The sequence below is a fragment of the Solea senegalensis genome, linkage group LG16 (assembly GCF_019176455.1).
Source record: "Solea senegalensis isolate Sse05_10M linkage group LG16, IFAPA_SoseM_1, whole genome shotgun sequence".
NCBI lineage: Eukaryota > Metazoa > Chordata > Actinopteri > Pleuronectiformes > Soleidae > Solea > Solea senegalensis.
In genome coordinates, this window is record NC_058036.1 from 2,900,407 (window position 1) to 2,926,328 (window position 25,922).

Sequence of the window (25,922 nt, forward strand, 5' to 3'; positions counted from 1 at the left end):
AAAACAAACACTGAAGAAAGATTTACCACCAAACATACAGTGAGCAAGAAACACAAAATATTCTTTATTAAATATACAAAATTTGTGAAACAGAATTGCATCACGAATTGTAAACTTTCCAACCTCACACACATCCTTACGCACATTCCACTGGCTACACAATCGAGGACAAAAATACAATCAGTTCAAACTTAAATGAAAGAAACGAACAAAGGACTCGTTTGCTTTTTTTCAAAAAAATGGAAGACATGGAAGAGGACTGCGCTTCGTAAGTGCCGAGTCACATTTAATATGCCTCTACAGTCGTCTATGCACGTGCTATTTGCGAACGCACAGCGGACGTGGCGTGGCGAGGTTATGGAACGACGATTCCGTGCGCTTCAAGCTCGCGGGGCTATTCGTGGTGTCACAGACGGCCGAGTGCGAGAATCACAGAGCGACTAATGAAAGTGCAGCGAACGTCTAACTATACCGATATCACACAGACAGGTATACGGGATTAGATTACAACAAATTAACCACAAAATCAAAATACACAAATTGCAAATTGAATTTAAGCATTCAAACATATTCAATTTTATTTGTTTGAAAATACACCTTTTTGTTTTTGCCTTTGCGCCGTGGTTTTTTTGTTTGCGATTCCGGCCATGGGCGGGGCTTGGGAAGCTGCCTGCTGATTGGCTACTGAGTTTTGGCGTGACACAGCTCAATGGACCGGAAGTAGTCACGAGCTTAGAGTCGCTGTCCGTCCGGAACTCATTCACCAAGTCTTCCCTGTCGACATCCGACAAAGTAATTGCAGGTATCTAACGTGACGGACAGCGACTCGGCAGCCAATCAGCAGGCAGCTTCCTCAAGCCCCGCCCATGGCCAGAATCGCAAACCACGGCGCAAAAACAAGTGAGGGAGCGCAAGAAATGAAATACTACATCTTTGAATGATTAAATCCATATTATATTTGTAATTTGTGTATTTTCATTTTTACTCAATTTGTGAAAAGTGTTGTTTGAAAATATCGACACTAATCTAATTCCATACAGGTACAGCAGAGTCATTTTTCTGATGATTAAGTAGTGCAAGAACATCCACAAACGCTGTTAAATGTGGCATCGTCATATCAGAATACTTCACGGTGAATCAATCTGCTCCAGAGATTTAAGTTTCAAGGCTTGTTTTTTTTTGTTGTTGTTGTTGTTTCTTTTCTTTTTGGCATGTCACAGGAAAAAAGTACGCATACAATGATGTTATTTTTTTTTGTGTGCAAGTGATCTAAACAATATCATAACAGAAAGCATCAGAGGAAGTAGGAAAACAAAAATAAATCAGTGAACAGATGGCTTTGTCTTTCTCAAAACCTGCCCCGCGTCCCGAAAATGAAGTGCTGTGTTTCTAAAATAAAGCGGAGGGAGGGAAATAAGGCAGCATTTGGCATTTTCAGTACGGCATATATGCTGTAGAACGCAGTATATATATCCCTTTATAACACCTGAAAGCAGCTTTTGAGACGAAGCAGATGTGACAGTGAAGGAAGCGCGAGAGTCGAGTACCAGCACGTCGCAGGGATTTCTTCAAAGTGGTGTCGATAACACACACAGACACACACACACACACACACACACACACACACGGGGAGGCAGAAGCGGCGAGATCAGAGAGAAGCTGCGATGGCTCGTCGTGATACTGTTCGGATACCGTCTTCACCTGATAACACTGCGACCCCCTACGACAATCACTTAGCTTATGTGGCTGAGCATCGTGGGTAATTTTTACCCGTAGAAATAGAAAGAAAAGTGAGGGGCGGGCGGCAGCGAGGAACGAGCAATAAGGGATAAAAGACGTGGAAATAAAAAAAGCATTCACTCGCTGGCTAAGAACACTTTTCTCTTTTTTTTTTTCGAGCATTTTTGTAGAGAGTCAGCCCAGAACAACGTCCAGTGAGCCCCACCTGCGATAAATGGCGCGTTCCATTTGTAGTCGGAACTCGGGAATTTCCTCACGCGGGGTTCCGGGACGGCTGCCACGACACAAACACTGCGAGCGTTGGCGTTAATTGCACTTCTGTCATATTTGTTTCACATTAAATCAGTCGTTCACATAGAACCCTTTAGGATAGGATATTATATATGGTGCCGTTTCACAATAAACACATTTATTTTGAAAGTCTTTGAAATATCACCCCAAATAATTGATAATGTGACGTCAGGATGACATAATTTAATGCTCATATCGCTTCTGCCCCTAACAGAAGAGTTATATTTTCCCCAAAAATGTGACTTTTTTTGACTTGAGTGGCCCCCCCAGGTCACTGGAGTCTGAGACCCCTGATTGAAGCATTGTAATTGAAGAGAGATACGTTTGTGTTGTGTGTTTTTAGTGACATCACTCCCAACTACCGATTTCCGATGTAATGGAACGCCGCACAGTTACAGAAATAAACGTAAATCAGTGCAGGAACTGCTCAGTTTTTACTTGTGAGTATTTCCTTCACATCTGAAACAAATAGTACATTTATTTGACCTAATATTGCTCTTTTAAATCACTGTAAATGAAATCTCTGTGTTATTTGACAGCTATTTATCAATGTATCGATTTAAGCCTGCTTTTCCTCGCTCTACGTAGCCACTGGTTTGAGTTAGGTTTAGTTAAATATGAAATCCTCACTGCACCGATCACTTTATTGCCTTTATTTTTCATAATATTGTGCATTATGACGTGCAATAGAGAAAATTCTCGTTTGATCACTTTTAATTACATCAAACTCCCAAATCCGACCTTATGAAACCTGATTTCATTAATTATGCAAGCCTATTAATATTAAATTAACTGTTGTCAGTTTGAGCAATGTTTTGAGCAAAAGTGGCAAAAGTTTTCAGATCGCTCATTTTAAAAACTTTCCCATTATTTGAGCCTCTAGAACACAGACGGCAGAAATGATGCATTTTATATATGAAGACAGGTGCAGTCTGTGGGGTTACTGGACACTTTGTTATGAACTGACGCCTCTACAATACTTCGTATTTGTGATAAAGTGATAGAAGTGACACGTGAGCGGTGAGAAGGAAAGAATCGGTGTTCTCTACAACCAGGAGACTGAAAACTGAGGAGTGTGGGCTTCAGCGGACACTGGACTCGCTCGTCTGTGTGAACCTGAAAACAACCTGAGGACCCGCGACATTCAGAACTAACCCCCCCCCCGCCCCCCGGGACCGGGAACCTTTCCCACGAGAATTCGCTTCCAGCTCAGTAAAGCACACCGGCAGGAAAAACACTAACCCCCGACATGTCTCCTTGCCTAATTATTCGTATCAAAAAGAGACAGCTTAGCAGTGAAAAGACTAGAGAGCTGCTGTGGAGGTTAGAGTGAACACATGAGGGTTGAACTGCGAAACACGCCCCCCCAAATTGTTCGTCACTTGACCCTGGAGCCCACTTGCAGCAGCGTGGGCTTCTGCTCCATGATGCGCACCAGCAGTGTGTCAATGTAGTCCTCCAGATCTCTGACCTGCGGCTTCAGCCTCTTCAGCTCGCCCTCGCGCTTGGCCAGCAGAACCCTGTGACGCTCAAACTCCGCCTTCTGCCTCTCCAGCTCCGCCTCCCGCTGCACCAGCAGGGCCACCAGCTCGCTGTGGGTCAGGTGATAGTACGACCCCGCGCCCTCGGTCAGAAACTGGAGGGGGAGACGGGAGCAGGAGGATGAGTGGAAGATTGTTTTTCTTTTCATTCTAAAATGATATAAATGTGAAAAACTGTAGTGAATTATGTTGCACTATACTGCACCTTCTTCCTGTCCGGCGTCTCCTGCTCGCTGGTGCTGCTCTGGCTGCTCCTCCCCGGGCTGATGGTGAACTTGAGCTTCTCCAGGCCGGTGGCCAGCACTGAGCGGCCCTCCGTCCGCTTCTCCTCGGCGGCCAACATGGCAGTGGTCAGAGGCTTCACTGGGTGAGGACTGGAATAAGAGAGACAGCAGGAGGTACGTACAGCACAACGCAGTCAGACAGTATTCCACGTTATAAGGCGACAGAAAGCCTCACCAAGTGACGGTAAGGAAACCCAGTCTGGTTGTCACACTGGAGGTTGGGAGTGGTTTAAATTCTCTTAGATTCTCTTAACACTCTGTGATATATGGACATGTTTTAATCAGTGTATGAAAAGAGGAATTTGTCCCTCTTCAGTGTCTCAGTAGGGATTTTCAGAGTAAAATCCTTGTTGTGGTATAAAATGCAATACTGTAGGTGACGCTTTAAATTTAGATGAATTAAAGCAAAATACAGTTTTAATATATATATATATATATATATATACACACATATATATATATATATATATATATATATACACATACATATATATATACACATACACATATATGTGTGTATATATACATACATGCATACATATATATACACATACACATATATGTGTGTATATATACATACATGCATACATATATATACACATACACATATGTGTGTATATATACATACATGCATACATATATATACACATACACATATATGTGTGTATATATACATATATACACACACTCATATGTGTATATATTATATATATACACAACAAAACAGAGTCTATAAATTATTCAGTAAATTATGCATTTGCCTTCTCTGTTATATTGTACTTATTTAGACTTAAAAATACCTTTAAATTACATAATGAGTATGAGAATGGGTGAGTCTGACTAAACTGTGATAAACAAGTACACTTGCTTTTCTGTTTTTTTTTTAAATATACAGACAACTGTGCTTTTATTCTGAAAATCATACATAACAAATGTTTCCCTTGAGTATCTTTGACGTGATGCCAGCCTAAAATGAAACGTGTGAACTTTTATTTATTCTTTTTAGCAAGTATAACTTTGTGTTCTAAAACACTTCCTGTGTATATATATATATATATACATATATATATCGAATCGAATATCGAATCTGCCACTTATTTACTCAACGCCACGCCTGTACAGTCTTTGTCACATGTCTTAGTTTAGCCCAGATATCACAGGTGACACCATTATTTTTAAAACACACTGGGTTTTGCCCTGTGGACCTGCAGCATGACACCAGACGTGGATGCTGTGCATCAACCACCAAAAAAAAAAAAACCCGGAAGCGACCAAGAGTGAGGGGGGAGGTTAGACGGGCCGAGAGTCCTCATTAAAGAAAACACTGGTGAAAATTGAAATTAAATGAGTTCAAAACTGAAAGACTTAATTGCTTGCAGAATTGTGTTAAATGTGTTATTACCCCGAGGTGAAAAGGAAATGCTATCAGTGACACAACAACACCTTGTTTTGCCTCAAATGAAGACTGGTTTCTAGTTGAGATTTTGGCAAATAAGAACACTGGCTGGTCCCGTGGGGAGGGGTGATGGTGTGTGTGCGTGTGTATGTGTGTGTGTGTGTGTTGGGAGGGAGGGTGTGTGTGGTAGGAATCAGGGCAAAATAATAACTGCTAATTGGCCTGAGGCTCTGTTTCCCCTCCTGTTACCACAGAGCCACGACACACCAAGACACCTGCAGAGGAGTCCTGTTAACACCAGTGTGTGTATCTGTGTGTGTGTGTGTGTGTGTGTGTGTGTGTGTGTGAGAAGAGAAGAGAAAGTCTCACTACGAAAAGGAGAACTCCCTTGAGAGCCGGCGACACAGAAGAAAAGCAGGCGGAAGCAGAGCAGCTGAGGAAGCTCGAAGAGACGACAGGACAGAAACTTCTGGAAGCCAGATAATGTGCTTTCCCCTCCACCTTTTCTCACCAACCTCACCTGTTCTGCTGACTGGCTTCCTGCTCCTGCTGCTGCTGCTGCTGCTGCTGCATCTCCTCAGTCTTTGGCACAGCGGCTCTTGCCGTACCGGCTGATGACCTCGCCAAAACGTTGGTGGGGTAAGGGAAGGAATAGAGTGCTACGAAAGGAGAGCTACTAGGAGTTAGAGAAGAAGGAGCAAAGGAGGTGAGACAGGAGAGGGCAGGGCCTGGCGGAGCCATGGAGGACTCCTGTATGGCGCCAGGATCGCTGCCAAAGGAGGGAAGAAGGAGATCATGAAAGGCATGCGTCAGGGTGCCCTCAGATTGAGAGCGGTGTAGGGTAGCAGACTGGGACTCGGGGCTTTTTGAGAACCTGTCATCCATGACGACATGCTGGCTTTCCACACCTCCTTCACTGGGACAGCGGGTCTTTTCAGAGTCTGTTAATGGTGCAGGAAGAGGTTGCAGAGCAGAGGTATTTGGTATAAAAAAATGAGCCTTGGGAGTTTCTGCCTTGTCATCAACTCCACAAGAGAATTCTTCAAATCTGTCAGTTTGCTTAGGGTTGGGTGACTTGGACGCACTGAAGGAGTCTTGTAGGCCCAAAGTAGTCGTTTGGATGTCACTCAGCTCACCACAGAGCGTTGAGTTTGCAGAGTGTGGTTCTGACACACTGGAGGACTTGGAAGACTCACAGGTCTGGTAGTTCTGCGAGTCCGTGCTCACATAAAGGCTTTGGAGAAAGCTGGTGGAGCTCTGGTCAGACACCCTTGTGTGAAGTAGAGTGGTGGTGTCAAAGTTTTCTACATCTCCAAAAGCACCAAATGGCACCGGGGAAAAGTGGCGAGCTTCTTGTTGGCCTCCTGAGCTAGTGCTGCCAAAGTCCCATGAACTCTGCATCACATCAGGGGAGGAGGTCAGGATGTTAAATGCGGGAAGTGTAGTGGGGAATTCATCATCTGGAGTCGCCAGAATCTTCACATCTTTATTTACAGGGCTGTCAACGAGCTCCGTCGAAAAATCTATAATGGGGCTGTTTAGACCGTTCCCTTTACTTTCATCATCAGGTCGTGAGGAGATGTTGATTTCTGGTTGCAGTTCGGAGAGTTTTGGCAACAAGTCCGGGTACGCGACTTTAGAAACGTTTAGTGTCTCAGTATCGGCAACTCCAGTTCTAGTGTTTGTAACTTGTGGATTAAAGATCACTGGGGATTGTGGCTGTGTATGAGTACTGTCTACCCTCTCATCGACAGTTTTCTGAACTGCGTCGAACAAAATCCGATCATTTGGCTTGTCAGAGACGTCATCTTCAGATGAAAAGGGCTTGGAATTCTTCACCACGGTGAATGCAGGCGCCTTTTCTAAGCCCAGGATGTTGCTTTCCGAGTGCCTCGCCTCCGCTTCCTCCGAGGAGGAAAACTTGTCAGAGTTAGAAGAAAGACAGGACAGGAAATCCTCTTCAGCTGAACTGCCAAGACCTGACGAACCAGGATCTGGGGAGCTGCTATTGAGCTGTATGGATGGCGTGTGGGAGGGGGCGTGGTGCATGTTAGTGTTGTTTAAATCAGTACTAGTACTGCTAGTGTGATTAGTATCTGTGCAAGCATCGGGTTTTGCTGAGTCAGTATTCAAAGTCACCTTTTCACTCTCAAAGCTGAACTGTTCTGGGATTGTCTCAAGGAGATTTGCAAATGTGTCCAGGTGGAATGCATTAGCGTTGGTCACCTGACTGGTGGTTTCCCGAGCCACGGAGAGGAAGTTGCTGCAAGGCTGTGCATCATTTGCATCAGTGTTCGGATCGGCATCTGTTATGGGTAGCAACGTTCCATTATTAGTGTAGTTTTCCAGCGGACGGTCACCGGGAGTGCTTTGCTGCATTTCGCAATCTGTTGTGAGATCCTCGGGAGACTGCAGCCTGCCAGCTGCAAATGCTTCAAAGCATTCGTCCCACTCTGAATCTGGTTCCAGCTCCCTGGCAGACATGAAAGGGTTGGATGAGTCCTGGCATAAAGGTTTCTCCCCTTCCATGGGAGCAGGAGTAAGGGCTTCTTCCTCAACTTTGGCCATCGGGTCATTCTTTGCATCACTGGCGGAGTCCTCTGCGGTTGGGTTGTCGGGGTTCAGGGTGTGATTAGGGCTCTGCGGAAAAAGCTGAGCTATGGGGGGCCGGGAACTGGAGAGATAGGGCAAAGGAGGCAATAAAGGTTTTAGGGGCGGAGTGATTAGCATGTCCTCATAGAAAGGATTGTGCTGGAGAACAGAGAAGAAAGGGTTGCAGGGGGACATGGGAGGTGGTGTGGTTTGTGGTTGGCTGAAGGGGTTAGTGTGATCAAATGGGGAAACCAGAGCATTAGGATCTACAGGGGGACCCAGGGGGTAGTCACTAGTAGGGAGAAGTGGAGGGAAAGGATCAGTGCTGAACTCTAGTATAGGTGACACCACCAAGCTGTGAAAGGAAGGGCACAAAGTCCTCTTGATTAGTGAGGATTGCTCAAACGGCTAAATCTTAAGCTCTGCATAGGGTTTCACATCGTAATCCTTTTCTTTCTTTTTTACCACACTCTGTTTTTAACTTCATTTATTTAACACGCACAGTCCCTTTATTCCATTACACCACATTGTCTGTAACAAGTGGGGCCTACGACTTAAGGCGACTTTCATTACTAATTAATCTGTTTACTTCATTCTCAATTAAATCACGTTGGTCCATTTAAGTTTCCCAACACTCAAAATGACATCTCAATTTGTGACAACAAACCTGATATTTAGTTTTCTGCCATGGAGAAGCAAAGTGAGCAGAAAACATTCAGTTTCAGTATAAGCAATGTAGTTGAGATAGATTTTTAATATCTCTACATCCCAACAGCTATCAGTCAGTGCGTTTACATGCACGTTAAATGTCCAATTCTATCTTCTAGTTTGTCCGACAAAAATGAAGTTGGTCTTAGTCGGACTAACATAACTGGATAATACAATTCATAGTCTGATTACGCACCTAAAAGTGCAGTAGTAGGAGACGACGTATGGATGAAATCTCAATCTTTCAGCAACCACGAGAGCCGTGCTTAGTCAGACTACGGCCTTAGCTCAATTAAACTGTGCATGTGAACACACTGACTGATGTATCAGAACTTTCCAGAACAATTTTATCCAATCAGGAGCCAAAACGCCACAATACTACACAATACTCTGTGTTTGTGAGATTAGAATAACATGAGGTGACCCATGGAAAAGACCTTGTATTGATTTAAAACACAAAGCACTTTAAAGTCAATATGGCTGACGATTCATTTAGAATCCCACAACCGATCACTTGGTGCTGCTGCAGCTAAAATCCACACGTGTTTTTGTGTCATCTCGATCAAACATTGATAGTGACAACATCGTCTGTTGTCACTGGCCCATGCTGTAATATTTTGCATGAACAGTTGACGCAGCTGGGTGTAGTGATTACTTGGTGCTACTGGTGCCAACTTGGCTCTTTTCCGCCCCCAAGGACCTGAAAGCATGTGGGTGTGTAGGCAGTGAAAAAGTATTGTTACAGAGCTGACAGGAAGGTAGTGAGCGTACTATGGGCACGAATAGCTGACCTCACTCCAATCAGCAGGTGCTTATCACTCCAATATTCTGTTGCGTAGGAAAATATTATGCCACCATGCTTGTTTTTTTGTTTTTTTTCATTGTGGTTAAATGAATTGGCAAAAATAAAAATAAAAAGTACTCGTCTAACGGTTTTTGGAGATTTAAATTAAAGATTCATTAGACAAATAAAAACACCGGAGCAAGGCACTCACAACAACAGGAAGGACGTGCAGCGCAGGAGGTGACAGCCACAAAATAAATTACCCACTTAAGAATGCACTTTGGTAAGAAGTGGAAATAAAATAGATGAGGGGGGTTTTCGTCCCTCCCTTTTACCCAATACACACACACACTGTCTGGTCTCCATGACTTCAGAGGACATTACATGGACTTACTTTCATTTCCTGGAGACCTTAAAATGTAATGCAACTTGTTTTTGTCCACACAAAATGAGTAATACCTGGACTCCACCACACACACACACACAGTGGAAGTGCACAGAATAACCCACACCTACACACACACGGTCACACATTTACACAAAATCTGTATAAAACTAAGGATCATTCCAGCTCACGTCTTTCCGCCGAGACCGACATTATTACTGATGTGTGTTCAATCGTTTTATGTTAATGGAGCTAATTTCACACGGGCAGCAGCAGAAGCCGCCGCTTCCCCCTCCTCCATCTGCATTGCAGATACCTGCTGTAACCAGAGACTGAGACCATGAGCTGAGCAGGGATGTGCTCCAAGCTGGAGGAGACGTCCAGCAGCCATGCACATGAAAACTGTTCCACATCTATGGACATACAAAACTAACCCTGTGTGCATTTAAACAAGTAACTCCAATTTAGGGTCTGGTACACAAAATATATGCTTTAATTTAACTTCCAGACAATATTATGCAACCAATATAAAACCCTAAAAGTAAATACAGTACTTAATGTCTGCATTTTGTGCTAAAAAGGACTCTTAACTTAGCCAGGCTAACTGTATTCAGTTTTACTAGGCTAATTAGGATTCAAGGGCCATACTTAAAGTTAATTTGAATGTTTTAAAGTGTGGTTGTACACATAGCCTGTTTAAGTTTAAGCCTACAGCTAAAGGTAGGACTGCTAAAGGGACATTTCTTTATTTTAACTATGAACTTAGCCAGGCTAGCTGTATTCAGTTTTTTATGCAAAGGTCGGCTGATTATGACTCTGTGTGGTACAATTTAATAGCCACATTTGCATTGTTTTGAACTGTAAATACGTGTCAGTGTGTGCATTTCAGCTCTACTTTAGAACTTTGTAATAACTTGGATTTTTTATTGGTGAGTTTCCTGAGTTTGCCAACACCTGAAATTTATATGAATCAAATTTAGTATCAGCTTACATATTAAGTGTTTTCCAGCAATGCAATTTTACACCTACAAACTGTCAACGGGCCCCTGAACCTGTCGGCTGCTTTTCACCTTCATGATTCAGTTGTAGTCATACAGAAATGATCACTCACGGCCGGTTTGACGCTGAGGAATAAACCTGTCGGCGTGTCATTAGTCTCACCTGGGTTTGATGTGCGACTCCTTGGATCCGAACCATCCCTTGTGTTTCTCCCCCGTGGCAACCGGAGCGTCCTCTGACTGACTCTGCCCCCTCCCAGCAGACTCACTCCTCCCATGGGAGAAAAAGTTCCTCCTCTGCTTCTTCCCCTGGCTTTCCGAGTCCGCCGCCGAAGCGGCTTTGGACGGCGCAGCCTGTCCCAAACGCTCCTCCTCTTCCTCCTCCTCACCCCGCATGGGCCCACTTTGCTCCAAAGCCGCCGCTATGGCCGCTTTTTCCTCCTCGCCGGGTTTGTCAAAGGACCAGCGGCGCCCGTCTCCCGTGGGACTTTTGTGAGGGTCCAGCGAGGCGTGCGGGCTGAGGTTCTGTAGAGACATGGAGAGAGGCAGAGACTTCTGCAACAACCCCAGGCCTAAAGAATCCGCAGGTTTTTGTGAGCCTGGGTCCAGCGGCTGGAGTTGATAGGCATGGCTTCCGTTAACGCACACAGTGGGCTGAGGCACTGCTATGGTGATCTCGCCGGCCTCGTCGCCAAAGTCACATTTGAACGAGGAAGACTTGGGCGACGTGTTTGCCGTGTGCTCTGCAAACACAAGGGAAGAACAAAAAAAAAAACAGATAAGAGTAAAAGTGATGCAGGCAATCAATGGCTTTACTAAATTAAATTTGCAGGCAGCTTTCGTCGGGCGATTAAACCTTGTAATGGCTTTGACTGGCAATGCTTTTCAGCGGGACGGATCAGCACCTCTGGATTAATTTACCTGTCTGATTACTCATTCAGTTCTACTATAATGGGAAGTAACCGTTGCTCTGCGCTTCGCAGTGCAGTATCTCTCCGCTCTCCGATCAGACGCTTTAACAATGTACATGGCACTCAGAGGAACTCGTGCCGCCATAAAGTCAGCACAGCTTTCGCTTAAATTCAATTTTTTTTTTTTTTATTTAGCAGGGCCATTTTTAAAGTTGCTTCAAAGAAAGGAAGTCTAGACATTTTCCTGAAACTGCTGGGAGGGGCATCAGGACATTATTCCAGAACTTTTCCTGACTGAATTTCCAAACAAGGACAAATCTAAGTAACATCTGCAAGAATAAGGCAGGAAAATGTCCAGAAAATTCACAATGAGTGAGTGGACATATCCGGCCTCCTCCATGAACCTATTAGGCTCCACCCCTTGCCTGTGTGTAAACATCTGACCCAGATCATTTCCTGCTGTATTCTTCATGGGGGTTCCCAGTAGACTCCATATTTTGTGGTTTTCTTGTCACGGATATTACATAACCATGTGTTTTAAATTTATGAACAATTAACCTGTTAATAAAATCAATCATCAGCACGTTAGAGCTGATATTCCATGAATCTTCACCGCTTCCAGCTTCTCAACCATACATGATACAGAACTGATAATATTTCAGTGCCGCTAGATAAAAACAAAAAATTAATCTTGGAAACATTTTTGAAAGCGGTCATTATTTTTAGACCGTGAATCTAATAATTGTAAAATATTCTTTGAAGATCAGTGATGAATCTAAACTTGTGTAAGTTCACTGTGAAGAAAAGGGTAAAAGATTGTCACAGTAAAGTCCATCACTGGATTAAAGGTGCAGTAAGTAGAGCATCATAATACCTGGGCTGTTGTCTGCCGTCAGGTTGCTGCTGTTGCTGGGCGAGTTGGAGAGGTCGGACACCACCACACTGATGCCGGCCGTGGGACTGAGGCTCCCGCCTCGAGACGACGACTCGCTGCTCTCCGAGCCCAGTGACGTGCTGGAGCGAGTGTCTGACGACTTCCTCAGCTTCCCTCTTAGGAAAAAGGTCCTCATCTTGCTCCGCCGCGCCTCGCCCCCCTCGTCGTCCTCGTAATCCTCCTCCCCGCCTCCATCGCTCGGGAGCCGGTTCCGCATCTGACACAGAGACCCCTGTCCGCCCGGCATGACGACCGAGGACGAGTCCTCCTCGCTGGATCTCCTCTTCCCCCTCATACGCTCCTTCAGCTTAGTGAAGGTGGAGAAGCCCTTGTCCTTCATGACGAGGTCGTACATGCTGGCGGTCAGGTTGTTCCTGGTGAACTGGACGGTCACTTGAATGTCCCCTCGTTCCTTCTCCTTCTTCCCTGTTTTTGAGTTGAGTCTGTACCACCTGCGACAGAGAGCAGCACATTTAAACAAGGCTCGGTTGGCATCATCTAGCACTGTAACTGGGACGTCATCCATCATCTACCACTTCATCCTCCACATGAGGGTCGCGGGGATGCTGGTGCCAATCCCAGCTGACTTGGGGCGTCTACAACTTAACTCAAGCAGGTCCAGATGCCTACAGCCAACTACTGAAGTATATTAGAACAGTACAGGGACTTAGTGTCTTCGATCGCAGGACTTATACCTAGTTTCAGCTAGCAAGCTACAAAATTGTCTGAAACTTGAGGATCTGGTCTCATTGGACACTTTTAAAGTATATTTAAATGACTTAGAGGCAGACATCTGGCTGACTGCACTTTAATTGATATTACTGAAAAAATATTCTTTTACTGCACTTTGTATAATATATTTTAAGTAAATTTTTTTATGTATATTTTATTATTTGTACATTGTTTTGAGCATAGCATGTTGTATGTTTGAAAATGTGTACTGCTGCCTGTCTTGGCCAGTACACTCTGACTTATCAGAACCAACAGTCCCTCCTGGAGACCAAAACCTGATCCAAATGGGACAGAACCAAATTTCTGAGGAACTGGTTAAGTTGACCGCCAAGATTTAAATTGTGGTTGGGTTAAGGCTTTGTTCAGGCTGTCCAAAGGAATGGTAAGTGAGTGCAGTGTCTTAAGAACAATACCTATGTGTGTGTGTGTCTACACCACACACTTGTGTATGGTCGGACATCCCACAATACCTTGGGGAGGCCTCTTGTTTTTGACTGTGTGAGCAAGAACAATAAAGTAAGACAATGAATGTTCCTGATTTAACGGTGAGTGGTGCACATAGTAAAAACACCTCTCACCAACGGTAAATACCTTTAGGGTAGGGGCACAAACGAGCGGGTATTAGAAACACTGTAGAGCTGTGAGTGGAATAATTATGTCACAAGTTCACCACAATGTGACTCATGGGAAAGTCTCATCTGGTCAGTTATGAGTGGGTTAAAAAAAAGAAATTGATGTTACTGAGAAAAATCCCCCTAGTAAACATGTGTTTCTGACACTTGTTGCTGCCAACAGGACGTCTCTTTGCTCAGCAGCAGAGAAATCAGCCTGAAAGCGAGGGCCGGTTTTATTTTTTTCACTTCCTTTGCTGCTGGGCTACCACACCTCCACCACAGTGTGTCTTTGTTGAGCAGAGTGAGGCTCAGTGACACGCATCTGTCCAAATTTCACAATTGTTTGTATGACATAGTCCAATATGACATAAATACTGTAGTTCTCCAAGTTTATTTCACGGGGATGTCACTAAAGCTTGCTCTTTAACATGCACACGCTTTAACCACATTTTAAACATGGTGGTTAATGAAAATACACATTTATGTCCATCCACTAGAGCAGGGGTGTCAAACTCATTTTTGTTCAGGGGCCACATACAGCACAATTTGATCTCAAGTGGGCCGGACCTGTAGAAATAGTAAAATAATAGCAGAATAACCTATGAACAACAATAACTCCTTGCTTTTTTCTCCTTTGTTTTACATTTAATGAAGGATATTAAATGTAAACATGAAGTTTCTTGAGAAATATAAGTGCAATTTCAACAATATCGTGCCTAAATGTGCTATTTACACATCACACTGGCTCTATAAAGGCACAAACATTTAGTCACAGGTATCTGGAAGAGATTTAGATTGTAATCGTAGTGTGAAATTTTAACAAATTCTTCCTGTGGGCCGGATTGGACCCTCTGGCGGGCCGGTTCTGGCCCCCGGGCCGTATGTTTGACACCCCTGCACTAGAGAATTAGTTAACAAGATAAACAGCAGATGGTGCAAAATGGGTCACCACCTCAGAAGCTGGATAAGAAGGTGGTGAAATAAATAAACAGCATAAAAACAATCGTAAAAACTTTCTTTTTAATCTTTTAATATTAGTCATGACGCTATTATCCTCACCATAAGTGTAAAAATGTGATTTAAATGGCTATAAAACAAACTATTATCACTTCACCAGACACACTTTTTTGAAAAATATACATTTTTAGTGAACATTTTAAACAATTAGCAATAAAACAGTAATCTTGAATGAGAGGTCCTGGAATGACTGGGAAGATACTGGATCACACTAAAACTGTAAACAATGTTGGAAAACATGCATCGACACAACTCTTCCTTTCAAATGTAACTCTAAAAAAGGCAAATGAAATGAGTCACGAAATGAAATGTGCAGATATAAAACAGGATGTGACACAGAATGTAACCCTTTGTTTCATAAACAGCTGTTGAGTCAACAAGAAAGTCTAAATGTCATGTTACGGAACAACGAGGGCAACTGTGAAACTGCAAAATATTACAGGAACAGAGGTTTAAACATAAAATGCCCGAGACATTAAAGTTCCAACATGAAAGGCTTCCGTCCTCCCACCCCTACCACAAACTTCCCCTTCTATGTTCTGTAATTGTACGGTGTCAATACGCAGAAACGCGGCAAGGTGTTGGTCTCAACCCAAACACTGATATAATCAATCAGTTTCATACATTTAAATGTAAAGATATTTGTCATATCAGTGTAAAAACCATATATAACTGCAAACAAAAAAAACGAAAGCTAGCTTCTGTGATTGCACTTAGCATAACTTTAAACTGTACTTTAACAAAGTACAAATGTTTTTTTCCTGAAATATTTCTGGCATTATGTATTAAAATATATATATATATATATATATATTTTAATATATAATGCCAGAAATATATTATTAAAAAGACTAAATCCACACAAAGTACACTGATGTATGCTATGGTTTATTAGAATCTTTAAATACCTTTTAAATTTTAATGTTTTAATGTTAGCTAACATGCTATCATATTGATGTTAGCATGCTACACTATATTAGCACTTAACTCAAGGTAATATTTTAAACTAAGTCCTATATCACTCAAAAATAATTCAAAACTGAACTATATAGGACAAAATAATGTAGACTTTAAGTAAAAATTGGTGAAAAATCATATTGGGATAAAATGATGTGACATTGCAGTTTTATTTTTAATATTTCCCTGCTATATTTGAGTGCATGCAGGGTCAAACAACATGTTCAAAGGCTAAACAGATTCTCTATAACATCTTGAGAGGTTAGGACATAAGCTTTGTACATATAGGGTTACTTTAATTTGGTTAAACTGACAATATGATTATCAGACTAAATGTAGCTGGGGTTTGGGCTGAAAATGAGTGAGGTAAGAACAATTTAAAATCTGCTACACAAGACAAAGCAAATAGAAAGTCAGCAAAAATTAAAATCCAGGCGTTTAATAAAAGGGCAACCCTTCTACGACTACAGAAGCAGAGCCAAGTGTTTGATTACATAGGAAGGGAGACAAGGAAAACCTCTGCTCTACCAAAAAAACACCAGCGTTAAATCCAGGCTGTCCTGTAATTCACAGCAGAGGCTATTATGTAATTGTCATCATCCAACCGCCGACCTCAATTTCAGCCCTGAAGACCTGGTCACAGACAGGAAAACGCCAGCGACAACTATCAACACACAAACCTCCAGCACTTCTGCTGTGAGAGTCAAAAATAACAAGCAGGTGGAGCCTGTCAGAGAAAAGAGAGAGGAATTCGGCAGCTTTTTATTGCTCCAAACGAACAAAAACATAACATCTTACATAAATACAGCCATTCAGAAATGCAGATTCAATCAATCCGACCGAGCGGCATTCAAAAGCATTAAAAAAACACAGACAGTCTTGCTGGCACTCCCATGATTCATGTAAATACACCTTGACAGATGTTGAATAAGATATTTACATTCCATTAAATCATATCCAGATTATCAAGCAAACAAACTGAACTCCTGAGCTTTAAACCAGTCTGTTCTCTCTACTTCCTTTTTTTTTTTTTGTCTTCGAAGAAGCTTAGATTTTTGTGTAGGCTCTCAGCTCATGTGACTAAATTGTATAGCCCGAGCCTCAAATGCCTGTTAGGTGTGGATTCAAGTTTCACATCAGTGCGCCAACAATAGTATCAGTCCTCCTCCTGACAGAGCAGACAACTCCCTGTAACCAAGGTGGGGCTGACATTCCACACACAGAACCAGGAGCAGGGAGCTACGTTCAGGGTTTTCTCCTGCAAACGTCACGCCGCTAAGAACACTGACCATGTTTAGATGATAATGACGGGTTGTTGTACCTATAAATGCAAGGAATGTCTGTCAGTCTGACTTTTAATTTTTGCATTTTTCCATCATGGGACAGTTCCGTGTGGTAAAGTTTGGAATGGTAAAGCCCTGGGTGAGGCTTGCTTTCTCGACTGAGGACAGTACCTTTATTGGTAGGCGGGGTGTGGGCTGTGCCCAATGGCCACCATCATGGGAGAGTTCCATTTGGTACAGTACAGTTTGGTACAGTTTGGAATGTTAAAGCTCTAGGTGGGGCTTGCTTTCTCGACTGAGAACAGTACCTTTATTGGTAGGCGGGGTGTGTTGGCTGTGCCCGATGGCCCGTGACATCAAATGCTCAACAAAACATCAAGCTTTGTGTAAGAACAGAATAGACTGCGGGCGTTGAAGAGGAAAGATAGCCAATAAAAACATTGTTTTTTCTTCTGTCACCCAATCAGCTGACTGCCGTGGGTTGAGCTGGACCTTACCGTACCATTTTACTCTAGTACCCCAAGGGAAGGGTGCCAAAAAATGGAATGGTTGGCACTGGCTGGGTTCCAGCACCTTAGGTGACATCAAATTCAAGGACTTTAAGGCCTTTCCAAGACCAAGTTCCCTCAACTTCAAGGACTGAATGTGATAGACAATGGACACTAGTCAATATGACTCAATGTTTGTTCTGCGTAGGCCTAGTCTACGTACATCAAGCAACGCAGGGTATGAAACAGTGTGTGGTATCGTAACAGACAAATGGAAACATATCTAAACTGTACTGTGACTGTACCAAATCGAACCATTCCACTCGAGCACTGTGCGGTGCCAACTTTGACTCTTTAAATATTGAATATCCGTAGAAATGTGACAGATATGGCGCTAAAAGAGCCGCTTCCGTACCCTCCCACACAGTCCGTCATTGTTTCTCATTGTTCTTATTATTACGTCATTATTTCAATGTCTGTATTCATGTTTGAGGTGAAAAACAGAGCTTTTCTTGTTTGCTGACGCTCAGTTTTGCAATTTTGCACATTTAAATTTGTTTAGCATGCAAGAAAAGAAATAGTTTGCTGATTTCAAGAACAGTTCTCGTGACGCGCAAACCATCGCCAGTTTCTTGAGGACAATGCAAAAAAAGTCTCAGGTCTATTTCTGTGCATGCACCTGAGCTTGTGGGTCATGTATCGCATGAAACTGCCTGACGACGACAACTGCGAACATACAGTACATACAGAAAGTGCAACACAGAAGAAAAAAGCAGCTGCCTACATCTCTGAAACCCACGTACTTGGGCCGAGCACAGGCTGTTACTGAAGAGGACCCAGTTTCCCAAAAGCATCATCCCACACAGACTCTGAAGCATTTTGGCAAGTAAACATCCACTGAGAGGCTGAGATAAACTGCCACTACAACGCTCATAACTCAATTTTCTGCGTATAAAATTGTGGATATTTATACATTTTGTTTCACTTGCAATCGCATTCCAGAGTTGCACAGCATGATAGCATATCGGCTTCCTCATCTTGCAAAAACAGGAAATCACAACACTCCACCCCGTCCCAGTATGACACCATCTCCTCCATCTCGCCCTTACTCTGTGATCCACTGAGGAGTAGATTGGAAAATTCTCTCTTCCAGCTGCTGTCTCAGTCTGGGCTTCAGCTTACAAAGTACACATCTATCTGTGGAACAAGTAGATCCCTACAGAATCTGTCCTTCAAGGCAGGACAGGGGCTGAAATTACAAGACCAAGTAGACGATCAGCCTGTTTTAACCAGCTTGTGCAGCTTTGTGAGCCAGGGAGGGATCAGAGACCAAATAAAGAAACTCTGTAAAGTAAATTTGATGCCAATGGAATGAAGAATCCAAGTCAGCTGTGGATTTTAACACTTTATTCACCAAATATATTGCTATTTAAGGGTTAAACCATATAAAGTACAGTCCACAGTTGTGTCTGGTTTCCACCATGTTTTGTGAGCCAGTAAATTGTAGATTATACAACAACGTACAGTTGGACTTATTTGAAATAAATGTGTGAAATTGTTGATTTCAATAGTTTATTTTCTTAATGACTGACAATATTTTCCCATTGGTTTAATACCATTCATTCATTCATCCATGTGTGACAATTGTGTGCCAGTTTGCTCTAAACTATCAAACTGTCACACAACAACTAAGGTTTTATTTTTTTATTATTATTAACTTTGTAAACCTGTGTCAATCTCACCCATATGTGTCACCATTTTTCATGACTGTAAAATACTATGCAAGAAAATTCTCCCCCCTCTGGTCCTAATATAAAACTAAATCATTGTTGAACTTGTGGATTTACCGTCTCTGTCTGGGGCACAGAACCAGCTCCACTTTTATTTGCTGAAGTAATTAGAGATGTAGGTGGCATAAATATTTTTTTCTGGGCCACAGAGACACTCGTCAACCATCTCCTGACAATTCATTATTCAAATTTAGCAACAATGTCAACAACAAACTCCCAGATAAACCCAACCGTGCCGGACACACTGACAACTCCAGCCAATGTTCGACAACTGCCCAACACAGTTAGAGAAGAATAAAATGGTTCATGGTGCCATTTCATTTGAGCTGACCAAGATGACACTTCCTATAACAATCAGTAAATTAGGCCAGCAAACCTCCCCCAGGAGCACTGTGGGTAGCGGTGGTACAGTGGCCTGGATTCCTGCCTCATCAGCACGTAGCAGACAAACTGCAAGTCCAACACCACATTCCACATCTGGATGCTACGAGCTATAATCTCAATTCCCTCGTAACAACAACCCAGCATCGCGTCTTCAAACCACACATCTCCAGGAACACGTCAGGGACGGCAAACCTGGAAATGGTCAGTTAGCTATGCCTCGGTTCCCACATATATTCACACTTAACTAGGTGCTGTCATTACTTCACTGGTTTGCTCATGTTTGGTGACTAATTAGATTTAAGGATGCCATTAGTATCTTCAGGGAAAACAATGCTGCAGTTTAGGCCGCTGGGTCACAGTGACCTGGACTCAAGCCACTTTCAGACATGCACTGACTTGCAAGTCCAAACATTTTCCTGTCATTGTCCAATGGGGCTAGATGTGAGAGTGCAAATATCTGCTAATGTCACTTCAGACATTTTCCATAAATGTTCCTGTCAGCCACCAGTTCAAACATCAAGAAAATGTCCAAATCAACCATATTGGAATACAGTAGGAGCAACATAGCAATGCCCCCTGCATTATTGACTCAGGTACTGGATGTTCCAGAACACATCTTACCCAGGAGATGAGACCAGAATGTCTACACCCAGTTTTTCAGACATTTTGTAGTGTTACTGTGTGGAAACATCTTAAGAACAATCCCATACTTTCTGCCTGTTATCACCTACTTAGAAATTGTCATTTCCCTACAACAACACAGCTGTTTTCCTGTTGTCTGTCTGTCGCCATCTGTTGCCTGGATGTTCTAGAACACAACATACCCGGACAATCTTCTGCTGCATCCTTCATATATATATATCTGAAGAAACCAACCCATCTTCCGTTGTCTGTTCTGGTCAAACAATAAGATGTAATTCACTATTGCCATCGGTTGTCTAAATGTTCCAGAACACATCTTACCCAGAAAATCTTGTGCTGTATTCTTCATATGCGAGTGGCAAACTCCGGGAAATGTCCAAATCCAGTTTTCCAGATTTGTTCTGGACTTAATATCAGAAGATATCTTAAAAAAAACTAAAATAAGATATCATTTACTTACAACACAACTCTTTTTTTGGTTGTCTGTCACCATCTTACCCAGACAATCTTCTGCTGCATTCTTCATATGTGAAGAGTAATCTCCAGAAAACACCTGGACCCAGTTTTCGAGCCATTTCCTGTTAGTTAATCTCTGAAATTATCAGAAGAAACTAACCAATCTTTCCTGTCTGTTCTGGCCAAACAATAAGATGTAGTTTGCCATTGTTCCAGAAGTTCCTAGTGCGTGTTCATCCAGACATGACTCGGGAAATCGACATGACTAAGGATAAAGAACCAGCCTTTCACAAATTAGCAGGCCCTCACTAATCTTAATACCTATATAATGTCCACTGAAAATAGACAAATCACCAGTGAGGACGTTTTCATTGTACACTTACTTCACTGGTGATGTCCTGTCAGGTCACACTGTTATATAATCTAAAAATGTCCATTAGACTGGATTCTCTCTTGGCTGCAGCTACTGAGAGTGTGTCTGCTGTTAGCAAAGGATTTTTCTGGATCTGCCACACACACACACACACACACACACACACACACACACACACAGAGGGAAAGAGAGAGTCTTTTTGCCTCACTCAGCAGATGGAGGTTCAGTTCTCAGGCCTGCCTCAATATCACTCAGGACCTGCAAAATCGGATGTTGGCATTCTACAAAAATGATGCTAGATATGAGAATAATACAGTAAAAGAATAGACTGCAGTTTTATACATTATATAATATCAGCATCCCTCATCTGCAGCCAAAAAAAGGGAGCTAAACACTGCTTGTAGCTTGTACCCTAAGCCCACCTTTCCAGGAATTAGCGTTGCTGTGACAGGTCACATGTCAGTTGATCACAGCTTCCTGTGCCAACCTTCATTTAATTAATTAATGAAGACACCGCATGTTCAGACATGTTTGGAGCGAAGCATTCGTCAAAGAGTGCTGTTTTCTTTCTTTTCCAAAGAAAGGTTAAACTGTGCCTTCAGTACATGGTGTCCATGCTTATACCTCATATTTCAAATTTTACCGAGCGTAACGGGAACACACTGATACAGAGGTACGCTGAACGGACGCTGATGATAGATGAAGAAAAGAAAATACGTCAGAGGTTCAGACGAAAGACGCCATTTGAACCTCAAACGTCACCATTTGATGAAATATACAATCCTGGGCTATACTACATCACTGCGAAGCCAATGGATTTATAAATATAAGAAACTCTAAAGCAAAAGAGCCTTGGAGAAGCTTCGGCCCAAGTTTGTTGAGTTTTGTAGAAAACAATTTAAAATGCCTGGCTGATTATTTCCCTACCATGAAAAGTTGCACTCATCAGCAATGAAACAGTTCAATAGGCTCACAGGTCTTGTTGCACTGGCCTTAATAACTTCCTCTGACTGTTTATAAGAGATATTACCGAGTCGCCTCACAAACTTTATGACTCTTCTGTAGTTTGTGCGACTGATGCAATGTGTATTCATTATTATTATTATCTCGTTTTCGCTGAACAATGCAGACGGTCAACGCGTTACGTCAGCTTCACTTTCTTTCAAAAGTATTATAAATATTTACTGTAGGTTGGGTATTTGTACTAAAGCTTAAATGGGGTGTGGCCATAGTTACTAACAACATCTGACCACAGGCGGCAGGACGACAGAACAATCTATATTACTATTATTACCGGTTGAGGTTACGGTTATCTGTCTCTCTATTAGCTTAGTTACAAATTCTGTCACTTTCTACATTTCACATTCTGTATTTTCCATGTTTCCAGTCTTTGTAAAGTCAGTTTGTAATCTGCTGAACTTGTTTCTGTACCTGACACCTACTCTGTGGCTCTTCCTGAGGTTTTATCCCATGTATCCATTGTCCTTAGACCCTGTGTTTGTGATGTACTAACTAAAATTGACTTGATTGATTTGACATTTGGAATCTTACCACTGACAAAAGCCTCAACTGACCATAATGCACTGGTGCAACTAGAATATAGGGCTGAAAGATTAGGAATAAATATCTACTTGCGATTATTTTGACAGTAACTGCGTTTGCGATGTGATTCGCAAATATCAGAGGGAATGGTCTACACAATCATTTAATTTACTTTCAATATTTGTGCAGATTTGTGAGAAACAAAGATGTTATCTTCAGTCTGTGGAACAAAATGGGACAATAATTAATCTAAAATGATATTCTGACACACATTTTGGCTCCAACAAATGTTGCGCCCCTTGCGATTTGAAAATTGCCTACTGCAATTTTCGACAATAGTCTGTGAAGGTTCTCGTTCCTCCGTGTCATCTTCTGTAGCAAGCAGCAGACAAACAACCAATTACAGTCAATTTAGAGTGTGCAATTTACCTAATCCCCAAATCTGTATGTTTTTGGAGGAAACCAGAGAACCTGGAGAAAAGCCACTAACATACGGGGGGAACATGCGACCCACCAGGTCTCAAACCCGGGTTACTAACCACTACACCATCCGTGTGGCCCTGCAATAACAACAACAACATGTTTTTGTAAAAACACACTGGAGATTTCTGATCATGGAACTGTTGGGATAATCCCAGGAATTGGGACAGGCAGTTAATCCCACCCTGGTCAACGGCACCGACAGGCCTCAGCAATGGGGGGGAAATAGAACAAACGCACACAAGCACCTGATGTAAGGAGGTAAACATGGAGGGTTTCTGGAGGGTTTTTTGGTGTAGTGGTCAGGAGCTGAGTTTGGCATGTGTGTGGGAGGAGGGAGGCGAGGAGGGAGGCAGGGAGGGAGGGTGTGTCTGACTCTGCAGGGCCCTGGTGCAGCAGCAGCAGCACATATTTGACAGCTGTGTTTATGTCTCCGAACAAACTGAGAAGCAACTAAAAAAGAGCCACGAGCAACGTGGTGCGTTCACTGAACGTGGGAAAACATGTGATGGAGCATAGGCATGCAGATCCTTTGGGGGTCAAACCTCATCCAGCATGTCGACATCACACACACACAGACACACACTCAGACAGTTGAACTTACTCGTTTTTCAAACATCTGCTCTCGTTGAACACTTTGTCCAGCTGGACCACAGCCTGTCCCAGGAACACGTCCATGCCGATAAGCGCCCGGTGCATGACGGTGAGCACCAGCTCGTTGCTCCCGGCCGGGCAGCCGCCGCCGCCGCCTCTCTCCAGAGCGCCGGGCTGCAGCTCGAACGAGCACTCCTCCCTCCACTCCGGCTCCGTGGTCTTCTCCGCCACGCAGGTGGAGTATTTCTCCTTGCCCAGCTGGATGATGGTGTACACGTCGCTGGTGCCGTGCTTGCCCTTGCCCCGTAAGCCCCTGCCTCTCAGCACCGTCACCTGGACGTGCGTCGGTGCCCATCTCTGCTGCTCCTCCTCCACGGTTAGCGAGGACATGTCCTCCAAAAAACACCACCACACACGCAGTGACCGCGCCGAGCCGAGGCGAGGAGACCCGGGGAGAGGAGGTGGTGCTGCTGTCCGCCGCGTCCTCCCAGCTGCTCCGGTGCTGCTCCGTCACATCAGCTCCGGAGTCGCTGTCGCATTATCATGGCTGCGCGGCGTCTCTGTAAAGTTGTCCCGGCTCTTTTATTGTCTCCGTGTGTCTCCGTCCTGCGGCAGCAGCAGCAGCAGGAGTCACAGTGTCCGTCCCCGCCACACGGCGCGTTTTTCCGCCTGCCTCCTCCCGCAGCACGGGCCTCTCTGCGGGCAGCGACGTCACGCCTCTATCCTCCTTCTTCTTCGTCTTCTTCTACATCTGCAGGACGAGGAAGTTCAACACCGACACAACAACACGTTTCAACTTTTATCACAGATACCCACAATGCATTTCTCTCTGCTCAAATCTCCACTGTTGTCGTTCAAATGGCCACAACTTTGTTGTTCCTGTGACAAATGGCATTCATGTGTATCTTAAGTTTGTCATCGACTATACATTTGATTTAATTGCATATTATGGTTTTACAGGCATGAATTTTGAAAACATTTGATTATTTTATTGATTATAATATAAAATGTCATTGTAGTAGGTCTACGGTTTCATCCGTTACCCTACACACCTACTGTACATATGTCTTTTTCATTGGTATGGACCTTTACGCAATACTACCTCTAGAGGGCATAGTACCAAGTTGCACACATTCAAACTACGTCGCGTTTCCACCTACTGGTACAGTTCGGTTTGGTACGATATGTATTTTTTGCATATTTCGTCAGGAATAGTACCAAAATAACTGAGCTGTTGTCTCTTGTGTCGCGTTCAAGGTCATTGTTCGCTGTCGTTGCACTGGTACAATGTCACGCTTCGTATCACATCCCGCCTACCCAAGTAAAGGTTGCTTTTTCCTAGTTTTCCCGACTGATTGGACATTTGACTTATATACTGCCCCCACAATGTCATCATACGCTCCCCCTCTTGGGGCACAATGACCGACAAAAGGGCCCGTCTGTCTCCATCTTTTGCGTGGAGTATAACTGAGTCTTAACGGTGCGTTCCAGTTGTAGTCGGTAGTTAGAATTCCCAGCTCGGAGAGTCGGAGTAACCTCTCAAACGCTAACATGGGATCCATTTACAGAAATAGAGAAGGAATGAATGCTAGGGTGCGTAAGGAAATAAATACAAGTTATCATAAAGCTACAGTAATAACAGAGAGGAAGACAAGAAGGATGACAAAGATATTGTGGATTTATGACATTACTGTTTTTCCCAAAGTAGTATTTTGAGAGTTCCTTTCACTACGGGACGTGTTTTCCAAAGAGAGTGTTTTAGGACAATGTCACAATGACAGTTTGGCGTGAATAAAACGATGCAAGACTGTTGTTATCATGTAATTATATGTGAATCCTTATAGTGTTACTCTGAATCAGGGGCCACAATCATCGAGTCTGGTCAGGAGGAAGCCAGTCAAGTGAAAAAAAGTAACACAGAATTGAGAAAGAGCAACTGTTGAGTAACTGTTGGGCAACATGAGGTTAAAATGATATGGCAATAATGATATTTGTGAGGATATTTC

General features: G+C 43.2%; 1 protein-coding gene across 2 annotated transcripts; it reads right to left on the minus strand.

Moving 5' to 3' along the window:
• Window positions 1–35: 35 nt before the first annotated feature.
• rab11fip5a (RAB11 family interacting protein 5a (class I)) lies at window positions 36–24,694 on the minus strand. 2 transcript variants are annotated; one of them, XM_044047510.1, is made up of 7 exons: window positions 23,927–24,694; window positions 12,505–13,016; window positions 10,883–11,462; window positions 7,601–8,199; window positions 5,773–7,501; window positions 3,778–3,946; window positions 36–3,667 (listed from the first exon to the last, which is right to left on the minus strand). In XM_044047510.1, the coding sequence occupies exons 1-7, from the start codon at window positions 24,304–24,306 to the stop codon at window positions 3,410–3,412; spliced, it is 4,227 nt and encodes a 1,408-aa protein (XP_043903445.1). In that variant the 5' UTR covers window positions 24,307–24,694; the 3' UTR covers window positions 36–3,409. The 2 variants fall into 2 exon arrangements, with proteins under 2 accessions (XP_043903445.1, XP_043903444.1); XM_044047509.1 differs by having other exon boundaries at window positions 5,773–8,199.
• Between the last annotated feature and the right edge of the window lie 1,228 nt (window positions 24,695–25,922).